Raw genomic sequence first — 12,110 nt, 5'->3', positions numbered from 1 at the left:
CATCAAAGCAATCTTTCCATATATGAAGTAGGTGGTTCTATTTAACTATATTTCTTAGATGCTTTGGGAGTACTGGGCAGATCTGCACATGCATATGAATGCGAAGCAATAAACTCCAGCACATATCACACCAGAGTTTACTGCCCCCTCGGTGCTGTGTTTACAAGCACATCTGGGACCACAGCACATCGTGCTGGATTGGAGCACCCCCAGCTGGCAAAGTCTGGGGGGTCAGCCTGCCAGTCCAAGGCCGCTCCAACCTGGCTCAACGTGCTCCAAAGGGGCTGGCTGGGGCACAAGGGTGCTTCAGTGCAGGGCTAGGTGGCAAGCAGCCCCCGCACTGAAGCACCCTCATGCCCCAGACAGCCCCATCAGCATCTGCTCTGGAATAAAAAACTCGGCTACACAACAGTACTTGTATTTACAAGTACTAACCTACAGCAAGATTCATTGTTTCCTGCAGTCTAATAGCACTGCACGTATAGATGCTGAGATGTTTGCTGTGGAGTTAATCAGGCAACCCCAAAGTAACCATCTCATTTAAACGCGCCCACTCAGGATCACACACATCATTGGCATCAGTGGGCACAGCTCTACTGGCTTCGACGAACTGCACTTGCATACACTGGGTTTGAATTTGGCTCTTGACTTTCTGCGGCGTCTCCCAGTCACACGGGCATCTGACTAACGAGCCTTGCTGTGCATTCATAATGAGCCCAGTGTTGTGCATTCTGCTGAAGAACAATATTGATAAATAGCACTAACGTATTCATTTCCATGCCACTTTTCCCTTTCCATGAACCTGTTGGGATGAATGATACAGAGGAGAGGTGCAGAAACTATTCTTTCAACAGGAGAAGCACATGTATAGGGTCTGGTTCTGAAGATCATATTTAGGCAAAGCTCCTGTGGGATCCAATTTTACCTGAGTAAGGAGTGTGTGGGATCAGGACCTAAGCATCTACATCTTTAAATCATAGCTTTAAATGCTTACCTTGCAAATTCAAGTGTGTTGGTGTCATCTTTCCAGAACCACACCCCTGGGGTGACTTTCATCATCTACACAAATTAAAAGAGAATATCATATGTAATGAAATATAATTCAGGCATATCCTCATCCCAGTTCAACAAAGTATTTAAGACACAACCCCTGTGTATTTAGGCCACTGGTTTTTCTTTCTTGACCTTTCTTTTCACTCGCACGTTGCCAGGAAAGTTGCTGAGGAGTGGTCCTTGAGTCAGGCAAATACAGAAATGGTTACAGTGCAAAAAGAGAGCCCACAGATAGCAGATTAATAGTATTAAAAGAACTAAAAGTGTTGGTGGAATCTTTCATTCTTTGATGTCTAAAGAAACTATGAAAATGGAGCTACTAACTGGAGAAGGAGTCTGTAGTCAGACTCTTTAAAAAATAAATTTTTTGGTTTGGATTTGGTAATATCTATTGCACATAAATGACTAAGATTCAGGGGGGAAAAAAAACCTGTTGTTAACATTTCAGCAGAGCCCATGTCCATTTAAATGAAGACTAAGAATTAACAATAAATATGATTTAGACCCCCAGGAATCCAAAAAAGCTAGAAAAGGCAACATTTTACATGCTTTTTATTTCCAACATGAAAAACAAGTGGGGGGTGGCAGGGAAAGCTCTGGAAGAAAACAAAAGAAAACCTTTCTGTCTTTCTTGTAAATCACTTTGTAGCCAAATTTAAGATAAAATGCATCTTTTTCCCAGAGCCCTTTTTCTGCGGCTGGGGAAAATGAGTTTAAAGCAGAGTTAGAATTAAGGCTTTCTGTAGCTTTTTGCCAGCTAACTAACCAGTCTTACAGAAGCAAATCCCTGTATAACAGTGTCTCACACACCCATCTCTAATATCTCGGCTAAGTGATGAATATGAAACATGAAAATAATTTAGTGTTCACAAAAGCCCTGCTATAAACACAGAACGGGGACTCATCCGTTCTCTGACTCTGAGCTGGGGTATGATCTTAGCTTCTCTGGGTTTCAGTTTCCCCGTTGGCTTCATGAGACAATACCCACCTTTTCGTAACACTTTGCAATCCTGTGACGAAAGGACAAAAGCAGTGTCTTTGCATATACGTGCACTTCCCTTACATTGCACTTATATGGGGTTATAAACCAAATCCGAGACTGAGCAGAAGCTGCAGTGATGCAAGAGGTGGAAACGTCGGATTCAAGGACAGGAAACGAGCCCAGGGAGTATCTGCCGGTACCGTGCCTCCAGATCACACCAGGACCGAAGCTCCCGGCTGCTTGCGGGAACACGCGGTGCGCTCTGCCTGCCCGAGGTAAACACCGTTCACCCCCATTTAAAGAGGCGCAAGCCCGGGTTGAGTTACTCGCCATATCAATTCAAAAGCTTCGGTGCCACAAAAGGGTATTGCAACGTTCTCCCGTCCCCGCCGCTTTTTAGTTACCAAAGTACGCGTTCCTCAGCGCTCAGCCGAGTCCTCAGTTATCGCCTTCGAGAAAGCGAAGACAATAAAGTCTCCGTCACCTTGCAGCCTTCTAGAAGCAGGTTTCGTCTTGGTCAGCCGGGTCGCGGTTCCCAGGCCATGTCCGTGCCTCGAATCCCTGCTGGCCTTTCTGCGCTCAGGCTACTTGGAGGCTCTATTAGGCCTGTGGGAGAGACACAAGGAAAGGACATAACTCAGATCCGACATGAGCCTCCTTTTCTCTTTGCCCCGTCCACCAAACTCCCGCCCCAACGCCGCCATGCTGCTGGGGCAGCTGGAGGGTGGCCGTGCCTGGGAGACTCGCCGGGGCCTGGCAGTTCCCGAGAGCCGGGCTGGGCTCTGAGAGATTGTTTACTGCGGTAGCCTGGTAACAGGCTCCATTGTCCCCCGAGAAACTACAAGTCCCAGCCTGCCGTCTCGCACTTTCCCATGGTGCTGCACTGTACACTGGGGTTTGTCCTCTCTTGGCTCTTCATCCTGGATGTGCCTGGCAGCTCTCCTGGGGCCACCCTATTACCAGGGCTGGGGAACATTGCATTATGGAGGCAATAACCTCTCTGCAGCCAGTCAGCCTGTCTGCTACGTTGTTCTTTGGAGGAGAGTTTGGCAAATGCATGATTGCCATGGCATGATACTCGCGTGGGGCCTGATGTAAAGGTAGCTCGATGATGGCACAGTGCTTCGAATGCTAATTTTATTCTGGCTTGGCCTTGGCAGGGTTTGAATCTGTGTCCACCAAAAACAACAGGACAAAGTGCTTGTTTGCTGAGCGTCGAAGTGTCCGTTCACGACTGCCCTCTCAAACCATGTGCAGGACACTAACTTTGGCTGGCAGAGCAGGATTTTGGGAGGGTGTGACTTTCTGCAACACTGTTATGCCAGCAAAGGCCTGGTGCAGACAAAGTTATACCAGATAGTGGAGAGCCTCACATAGAAACACATCAACCATTATGGCTCACTTTGATAAGGGAACTGTTATAAGCTATGGTGGCAAAAGCACTTTGCCAGTCTAAGCAGATGAGTGTCAACACCAGAAGAGTTTTGCCAGCATTGACAGTACCACAAAAGGTTTAAGTACAGAGTAGGCTTCAAGTGCTGACTGATGCGATGAAAGCATCCGGGGGTGGTCCCAGCCACTTCCCGGGGAAGTGGCTAGACAGAAAATCATGGGTGCTGCGCTATATATCTTCTGGCCAAACATACTTATTCATTCTTTTAACATACCCACTTAAACATGTGTTTTAGCTATGCTATCTGCAGGAGATAACATAGAGATAACAGGAGAATAAAAATATATACTGTATGCAAACAGATCGGTCCGGGCTGGGCCCGGAGCACCACACCTCTTTGGGCAGGAATGGGACAGGCTCAGCTGCACGGGGCAGGTGGCAGTGGCCCAAGGGGGGGCGGCAGGCTTGGACAGGGGCACTTGGCGGGATGGCTACAGGAAAGCTATAGCCCCCCCCAGCCTTCCCCCTAGCGCCGCCCCTGAAAGTGTCTGAGCTCAGATTTATGGACAGCTCAGCTGGATCATTGCATACACAGTCAGTGCAGCCCATTCACTACCGCAGTCAAGCTTTTAACTGCAGAGAGGGCTCTTGCCAGAATTATTGAGACATTCATGACTTATGTGCAAGGCAATAAAAAATGCCAGAAAGCTTTCCTGCCAAGCACTGAAGCGTCAGCCCTGTGGACAAAAGCTAGCATGAAACAAGCTGCTTCCCTTCACTAACTCCCCCCTCTGCCCTTAGAGAGACTGCACCGGTTCAAGGGTAACTACAAGTCTTGCATGACCTTTAACGTTCCTCTACCCAAACATGCTCGTCCCATGCCTGACTCACAGAAAGCCCTGAACCTTCCCGAAAATTCAGTCCTGCCTCAGCTCTCTGCAGTGACCTTTTTTGACAATTGTATTGTGTTTGTTGTTTTCAGTTGCTATCGCAGGCTGCCAAAGATATTTTGGTGGCTTGGCAGCAGCGCCACATATTTTATCAGGATGAGAGAGGCAGGTTCGGGAACAACCTCAGATCTCTCCCATCAGAGGAAAGCAGAACTCAGGGGGCTTGTAGAGATAAGAGGCCTAACAGGGGAGAACTGGAGATTTGGAAACGATGGCTCTGCTAGATGGTATTAATGCAGCCTTGTCATCAGCTTTCAGTCCTTTGAGCTAAAGTAAAAGCCACATCAAAAGAACTGACCGAATTAAGGGCAGGACTGCAGAAGGAGAGGGAGGGAACGTGCCGTTGCAAGACTGGAAGGAGGCAGTGCAAAGAGAGCCCACAGATAGCAGATTAGTAGTATCATCATCCCAATGCGAAACCAGCAATCCAACCGAAGTAGAGAGACTCCTCTGCCTTTACAAAGTGCTTCTAAGCCAAAAACACAAACTGCTTTAGAAACAACAATGGACGCAAGACTCCCAACACCTCTGCGAAACATCAGCACTGCCAGTTTGCAAATGGAAACACTGAATACCAGAGAGCAGAACGACCATGCAGGACCTCTGTTGCAAAGCTGGAGGTGTAGGCCATATCCTCTTCACTGAGCTTTTGCCCGACAATCCTCCCTTTAAAGCTTTAAGATATTTCCCAGCATCTTTTTTCCCCCAGATATTTTTCATTAGTAATTTAAATTTCACATCAAAAAAGAGCGGGGTAACACTGGCCACTAGCCTCCCTTTAAAAAATGCTACTGAATTCTGGATTTGGATGCATTGCAATCAACAGCAAATAAATTACTGGGTTGATAGATACATAACTCAATGGTATATAGTATGTTTTAGATTGTTTCTTTTCTACCAGCTTATGTTTTTGCTGTGTCAGGGCTGCAACAGGCTGCACATAAGGCACCAGGCCAAAAGTGCTACAGAGCCAAACACTTAAAGGAAATTTTTAGTGACCAACTCTCCATGCTACTTGCATCAGCCCACGGGCAGAAATTTTCAAAGAAGCGCAGCAGGTTAAGACATTTAATTAAAGACAACGATGAGCTCAGGGAGAGCCTTGAAATTCCTTCAGAGCTTTCTGCTGTGTAAGCAAATCCCGGCTTCGGTCAAATCCCAGCTCGGGACAGATCACACCTGGCTGACAGCTCCTTAGTGACTCCCTTGCGAGGGGGCCCTTCGGATACCTCTCTTCTTACAGGAGGAATTCCCCCTCTAGCACAGCTCCCACAGAACTGCCCCTATCCTCCCTTTCTCTCCCCATATACACGGTGCACAGATGGATGGGGACAAGGCTGAAACCTTAGTTATCTGTGACTTTGCTGCATGGATACTGGTGCCTTTATCCATTTCACCACTGAAGATCCTGGTGGATCTAGTACTGACGCCGTAGGACAGAGGTGTCCAAGATGTAGCCCGGGGAGCTGGCTCACCCAACCTGCAGGGATCCTAGAGAGGGCAAAGGTTTGGGGGGAGGGCCTACTGCTAAATTCTCAGCAAGGGAGGACTGGAGCTACAGGGGGTGGGGGCAAATGATGGCTGCATGAAACCCCGTGCCACCACTGCCAGATCCAACCCATGATCCAGATTTGACCTGTAAGGAGCCCAGGACCCAGCTTGGGGCCCAGATGAGTTTGATATCCCTGACCTAGACTGGAGGTGCCCAAGCTGGGGAGAGGAAACAGCATTGTCAGTGGGTCTGTTAGAGCCCATTTTCACCAAGGATAATTTTGCCAAACTTCAATCTTTCAGACTGAAATTTTGCAGGTCAGGTTGAAAATTTTTGGAAACTATCAGCCCAAATGGTTCAGGTCTCGGGGAAAAAAAATATGTTGTGTTGCTCAAGGTAAAAAAAAAAAAAATAGTAATAATCCAGCAGCCTCTTCTTCAAACAGGCCTCAAATCCCCATGTTTTTGATAAGTGATTTAAAATTAGGGAGAACACCCTGGTATCAGGCATGCCGTTTGCTCTTCTCCTTAAAATCTGCCCATATCTGAACAAATTTCATCCTTTTGGAAAACAGCAGTTTACACGTGCTTCGGGGAGCTTCACTAGAGCTTTGCGCCTTAAATTCCTGGGAGAGTCCCACCTGTGCTCTCTGCTATTCCCACCAAGTCCACATAACATGGGCTTCTGAAAAACAGTTCACAAACCTGAGCCTGGGAGCCAGGGGAAAATGGGTAACAGCAGCAAAAGTAATGTGAATAGAGATGAGGGGCAGGGAGAGATAAGAATTAGACACGGAGCCCCAGGAGTTTAAGACTAGGATTGTCTGTGTAAAGAGCCTGGGACCGAGAGGAAGAGCAGGGCTGGCAAAGTAAAGAGAATGAGACTGAGAAAAAGATTCAAGGCTCAGGAGACGGGATTGAAAGGAACAGGACAGAAGAGTCAAACTTCGGGGAGACAGGCAAGAGCGTGCGCCCAGAAGAGCAGGCTCCCGATCACAATCCTGCCTCGCCCCATTCCTCTGCTGGCAGCAGATATCTGAGACCCACCGGCACAACATCCTGGTCCTTCGAGAGCAGTGATTCTCAGCCGGGGACCCGTGGCATGCCAAGCTGCCATGACAGCCTCCCGAAAGGCACAGCAGGGAGAGAGGAGAAAGTGAGAAGCTTGAGGAGATGAAGCGCAGGGTCTTCCCTTCCAGCTCCTCCTTCTCCCCTCTCCCTCTGCAAATAGTAAGCACTATAATACAGTAGTTTTTGAAATGGGGCGCTGCTCAATTCACAAGTTCACAATTCACATGGGTGCTGCAAATCTAAAAAGATTAAAACCCGCCCACCTAGAGGATGGCAACCTATGACTATCGGTCACTGCCTCAGCCAAGTGGCAGAGGTCCTTGCACAAGGTCTGAACCCTGCGGAGTGCCACGAGTGCCAACATGATGCCTTAGGATCAAACTTCTGCCCCCCCCTTTACTTTTTCAGCAGCTCTGGACTGTGTATAGGAGGCAGTTTTTCTGTGCCCCCCTGCTCCTTTTGTTGAGGTTGTTGGGAGGCGTGCAATGAATGTGGCAAGGGAAGGAAAAAAAAAGGTGGTCTTGCAGCTTGGTAAGTTGAATAGTCTCCTGGAAAGTTGAATTAATTCCCTACCTCTGTCACAGCATTCTTGCGAGGCACAACGCAAGTCACTCCAACTCACATTTTCGTAGGGAACCAAAAACTGTTTTCCTCGCTTTGTGGGTGCCCGATCTGAGCATCTGCTCTGGAGCATGGCCTACACAAGTGTGGTGCTGTACTTGCATATGCTGATAAAATATGCCAGAAAGGCCCTGGAGTCTTTCCAGATTGGCCATCTACAATTAATATTTTTACCTTAATCTCTCTCTACCTCAGCTCCCCATTTTTAAAAGGGGATTCTACTCACCTATGCCATAGGAATATTAATAAAATAGCTAACATTAACAACATAGCTAATGTGTGGGAAGCACTCGGACATTACTGTGATGACCACCCTAGAAAAACTCATGAGACTTATTCTGCCTTCGGAGCAGCGTTTGGATATTGCATGATAAATATGCGGCAGGATAAAACAAATAACGTAAGAGAGCCTCTTCTTGCTAACAGTTGTATGCATTGAAGGAGTTCTGTGGAAAAGACACCATGTGATCAAGTCATTAAAGCTTTTTTGTTTTGTTTTTTGAGATGCTGTCCAGGCAACCTTTTGTCTGACACTTCCTGAGTTGAATAGCTTGACTTTGCAACCCTAATAATGTTTAATATAGTTTAATGGGTATTGGTGTACATGTAGAAGGTTTCATTCAGATATTGCTCTCCAGGAGCTGCCTCATAATTGGATTTAGAAAGTAAGTGCATGAATAAATCCAAACAAAATGTCACCGACTTACCATCCAGCCATTCATCCCTTTTCTGTCTACCTCCTAACCTTTTTCCAAGCCACCTGCCCCTCTAGCCTCCATATCCATCATATTACTTTCCTCTTCACTTCCTTTGAGCTGGTTTAACATTGGTTTCCCAGGGAATATTAGTCTCTTTGTACACCGCTGTTTTGCATTATGAACAAAGGATCCAGAACTGAATATTAGTGTAGTTGATACTTATTCCCCTACAATGCAGTTTACCTGCTGGGTAGTCTTTTCTACTCACGAAAACAGGCCCACACTAGAGGAACAGAAAAAAAAAACCAGCATCCCATTACAAGTTAGCACTGCTGCAGATTTTTCACTTCAGATTTGCAAAAAAATTGGATCGCTTCACTCTTGGTTTTCAGCATAAAGAGGCTGCAAAATGCTGCTTCCTTTTACCAATGATGCTGTTTTCAGTTGGATGTTTGGACTATTCAAAGCAGGTGGCAGTCAAATAGCTGTGGTTGATTGCATTAGGGACACTTGCGTGCTTAATACCCCGACTGCAGTGTCATGCATAAACAGCAGCATTGTTACACAGTCACAACTCCATCTGCACAGCCCAGTTCATCACTAAAATCTATTGGAGCAAACTTGCTGAAGCTGTTTGAAAGTTGGAAGCAACACAAGCTACCAAATCCAAACTCAAGTTCTAAGAGAAAATTGAGTCTAATTATTGCCCGGTACAATCAGAATTTAGAAAGCCAGAGAAAACAGCTGTGCACTCTAAGAGACTGCACACAATTCCCTTCGGCATGGCTTTATCGGATGAGATCCTGGAATATTAGTGGTTGTCAGCCATTTTTATATTGCTAGACATTTGCTTTGTGTTTCTAACAAAGAACCTTTTGTTATCGACATGCCATTTACAAAAAGGGATAAAAAAAAAAAATCAAACATGCTTCGTGCACACAAATATCACTGAGCAAGTATTTTCACAACTTGGATTGCGATTCACGGCTTTGTCAAAAGCAAAGACAAGGTGATAATCTAATTGAAAAATCTGTAAAAGGTAATGAAAAGTGATGATAGCACTTGTGTATAGGCACCTGTTTCTAACCATTCTTTTGAATATAGCAATTAAAAATCTGCTTGAGAATGGTAAAGGGGGATTAAAATATATAGAAGAGAACTATTAAGTTCTGTAGGCTTTGAAAGTACTTTCTAGGATAATTTTTATTGCCATCCATATTAATTTCTGAAGGACTTTCCAAACAGATCTGCTTACCAGAACCGTCTCTTTATAGGGAGAACATATTTAGCCAATTATGGATTTTTGCCTCTACACATTTCAGCCTTACTGTAACAGAAAAGGACTGGAAAAAATCTCTTCCACTCCACCCTAGAAGTGATCGATGTAGTGAAGGCTTTAACACATGAGAGACCTGATTTTACTGCCATTTGAAGACCTGGTTTAAAAATAAGCAGTCTACATCACACTGGGATTGAACTTTGTTATTGTCTTAACCCTTCCCTAGTTATGAGTGTACTGGAGATGGGGCCCAATACCAGGTGTGTTTAACAAGTTAGTAGATTTGCAAATAAGCTGTGGGCAGGGCCTGTAATACAACTAATCATTTGCCTAGTTTGCCAAATCTCTCTCTCACTCCCCCCCAATGAAATACTTCAGAGTGAATAGACATATCCTAGAAAACAAAAATGTGTCCAAGATTATCCAGAATGGTGATTTTTGACCATTCGTTTGAGGGGTGTCTAAGTGGAAGCACCCCAAAGGAGGCTAATTTTCACAACGTACTTACTGAACACCTGCCCCCTGCAAACCAGAACCCCTTTAAGCTGCTTTTCAGTGGACACGGAAGCTAAAAGGTGACACACAAGTTGCTTTTGCATGTACTGTATTGTCCAAAAGAAATGGGTTTACTGCTACTTTGTCTACCCCCTCAGTCCTATCAGAATAGAACTGCTGGCTGCTTGCTGATCAAACTGCGCTAGATAGGGAGCACTTTGCAGCCCTGCCCAGAGGCTCAACCACTGCTAGTAGCTTTTCCCATGTGGAATGAAGAAGAGCCAAGTCTGTCCAGGATGCAACTGTGACTGCAGACTTCTTAGGCTGTACATCACCAGCAGTTCCTGAACAGATGCATTTAGGAAACAAAGTCCTATTATTATAACTGCTGAAAGGGAGCAAAAAAAAAGCAAAGCAAACAAACAACCCCCCCACCCAAAAAACAACCTGTCACTGAATAGCGAAGCAGAAAGAGCACAAATCTTCTTTGTCCATAATTGCGTGGCTACCTCTTGCTGCCTATAAACACTCTCTCTGCTACATTAGTAAAAAAGCTTTTTGCTTCTCTTCCTTTGCTGGAAGGACTTTGATATCTCTGTGGCTGCCAAACATCAATGGTAGATGAGGAAAAGCTCTTCCCACCCCCTACCTCAAGCAAGATAATGTCAATATTTCAAATGTAAAAGCCAAGTCATTGTGTTGAATCTGCTTTTGCTCATCAGAAAGGCACGATAAAGAGATACCGTGGAGTTCACATCCCTGCTTACTACCCATATACCTCAACCAATGCTTTCTCACTGGGATGAGCTGGACAACTGCGCTACCCCACCCCTGCGGCACAGGGGAAGGAGAACGGGACAGTGCACACCAAGAACAGGGTTGTGCAAGAGAAACCCATAGTGCATTTGAACAATTTTTGCCTGTTGAAGTAAAACATGCTCATACATCTGGAAACACAGGGCCTGCCCATATGAACTGCAGTGCTGTTGTAAGTGCATTCTTATCTGAAGCCAAGCCTACTATGACTGCCAGCACAGCTATGCCGGTCGTGGGGGTGAATGGGTGTGATTCTTCACCCACATAGCAGGGCTGGCAGGAGCCAGGTTGTACTCTGATCAGCATATCTTGTTCTGCTTGTAGAGTGTGGCTTTATCACCACTGCTGATAGCAATTTGCTGGTACTGCAGGAGTCATACCAAGACTGCTTTGCCAGTGAGGTGCTGCTTGCATACTCTGTTTAAGCAGCTGTTTCTCAGACCCTTTCTAAAGCAGTGGTTTTCAACCTTTTCAGTCCTAAGGCCCTCATTGGAAAAAAGCCAGCTCTTACATTTTTCTCTTTTGACTACAGAAAATTCTTCTGTTGCAAAGAACTCAGGAAAACCGTGAGAGGTCAGAATGGTTTTAACACCATGGATTCCTACTTGAAGCCTCTGGATGCATCTTGTGAATCATGTCAGCATGGCGAGGTGTGCTAACCTTGCATGGCACCCCACAGCACCCTTGAAGGGCTCTCCAGGCACCATTTGAGAATCACTGTTCTAAAAGCAGGAGGTGTGGGGAGCCCTGCACTCCTGGAGGGATATTGGACTATCAACACCATTATTTTAATTTCAATGATAAAATGATAAACAGCAGAAGTTGGTATTTTAATAGGAAATGAGTAAGTAAGGAAAGGAGTTTTAAAGAAGGCAGCACACACCGGGAAAATGGTGCTTTAATGCCATGCCTTTCACACAACACACGGGATACTAACTCCATGGATGCTTTTGCTCTTTTTCTTCCTCCTCCTCCCAGGGGTGTTTGCGGAAATGGAAAAGACACAATTTAAAGTGTGATTGTTAAGCTGTACCTTTCTTCCAAAGCTTTCTGCTCATGCTATACAATGCACCAAACTTTTAGGGACAAATCAATGCCAAAGCCCAGCAGGCTGCCCACCCTGCAAAACCCTCACCAACATCATGATAAATAAAAAGAAAGGAAGACTCCTGGGACCCCTCCACTCCTGCTTTAATTTAAGAGGTCTGAAATACATTGCTGCCTTGGCCAAGTGACACTCTGAAGGTAGGATCTTTCTTAG

At 45.7% G+C, this 12,110-nt stretch overlaps 1 protein-coding gene across 3 annotated transcripts in view; it reads right to left on the bottom strand.

Annotated features, from left to right (window-relative positions):
- PPP1R36 (protein phosphatase 1 regulatory subunit 36) overlaps positions 1-12,110 on the bottom strand; it is a 37,165-nt gene that overhangs the window by 18,102 nt on the left and 6,953 nt on the right. For all 3 annotated transcript variants that reach the window (XM_019518467.1, XM_019518466.1, XM_019518463.1), the window contains exons 2-3: positions 2,440-2,641; positions 995-1,059 (exon numbers count right to left, since the gene is read on the bottom strand). In XM_019518467.1, coding sequence (XP_019374012.1) covers positions 995-1,059 — 65 coding nt within the window. In that variant the 5' untranslated portion in view covers positions 2,440-2,641. The remainder of the gene's footprint in view (positions 1-994; positions 1,060-2,439; positions 2,642-12,110) is intronic.

This window comes from Gavialis gangeticus, unplaced genomic scaffold (genome assembly GCF_001723915.1).
Source record: "Gavialis gangeticus isolate Ggan-Ray unplaced genomic scaffold, GavGan_comp1, whole genome shotgun sequence".
NCBI lineage: Eukaryota > Metazoa > Chordata > Crocodylia > Gavialidae > Gavialis > Gavialis gangeticus.
Note: the sequence above shows the minus strand (reverse complement) of the source record. Positions and strands in the feature narration are given on the sequence as shown.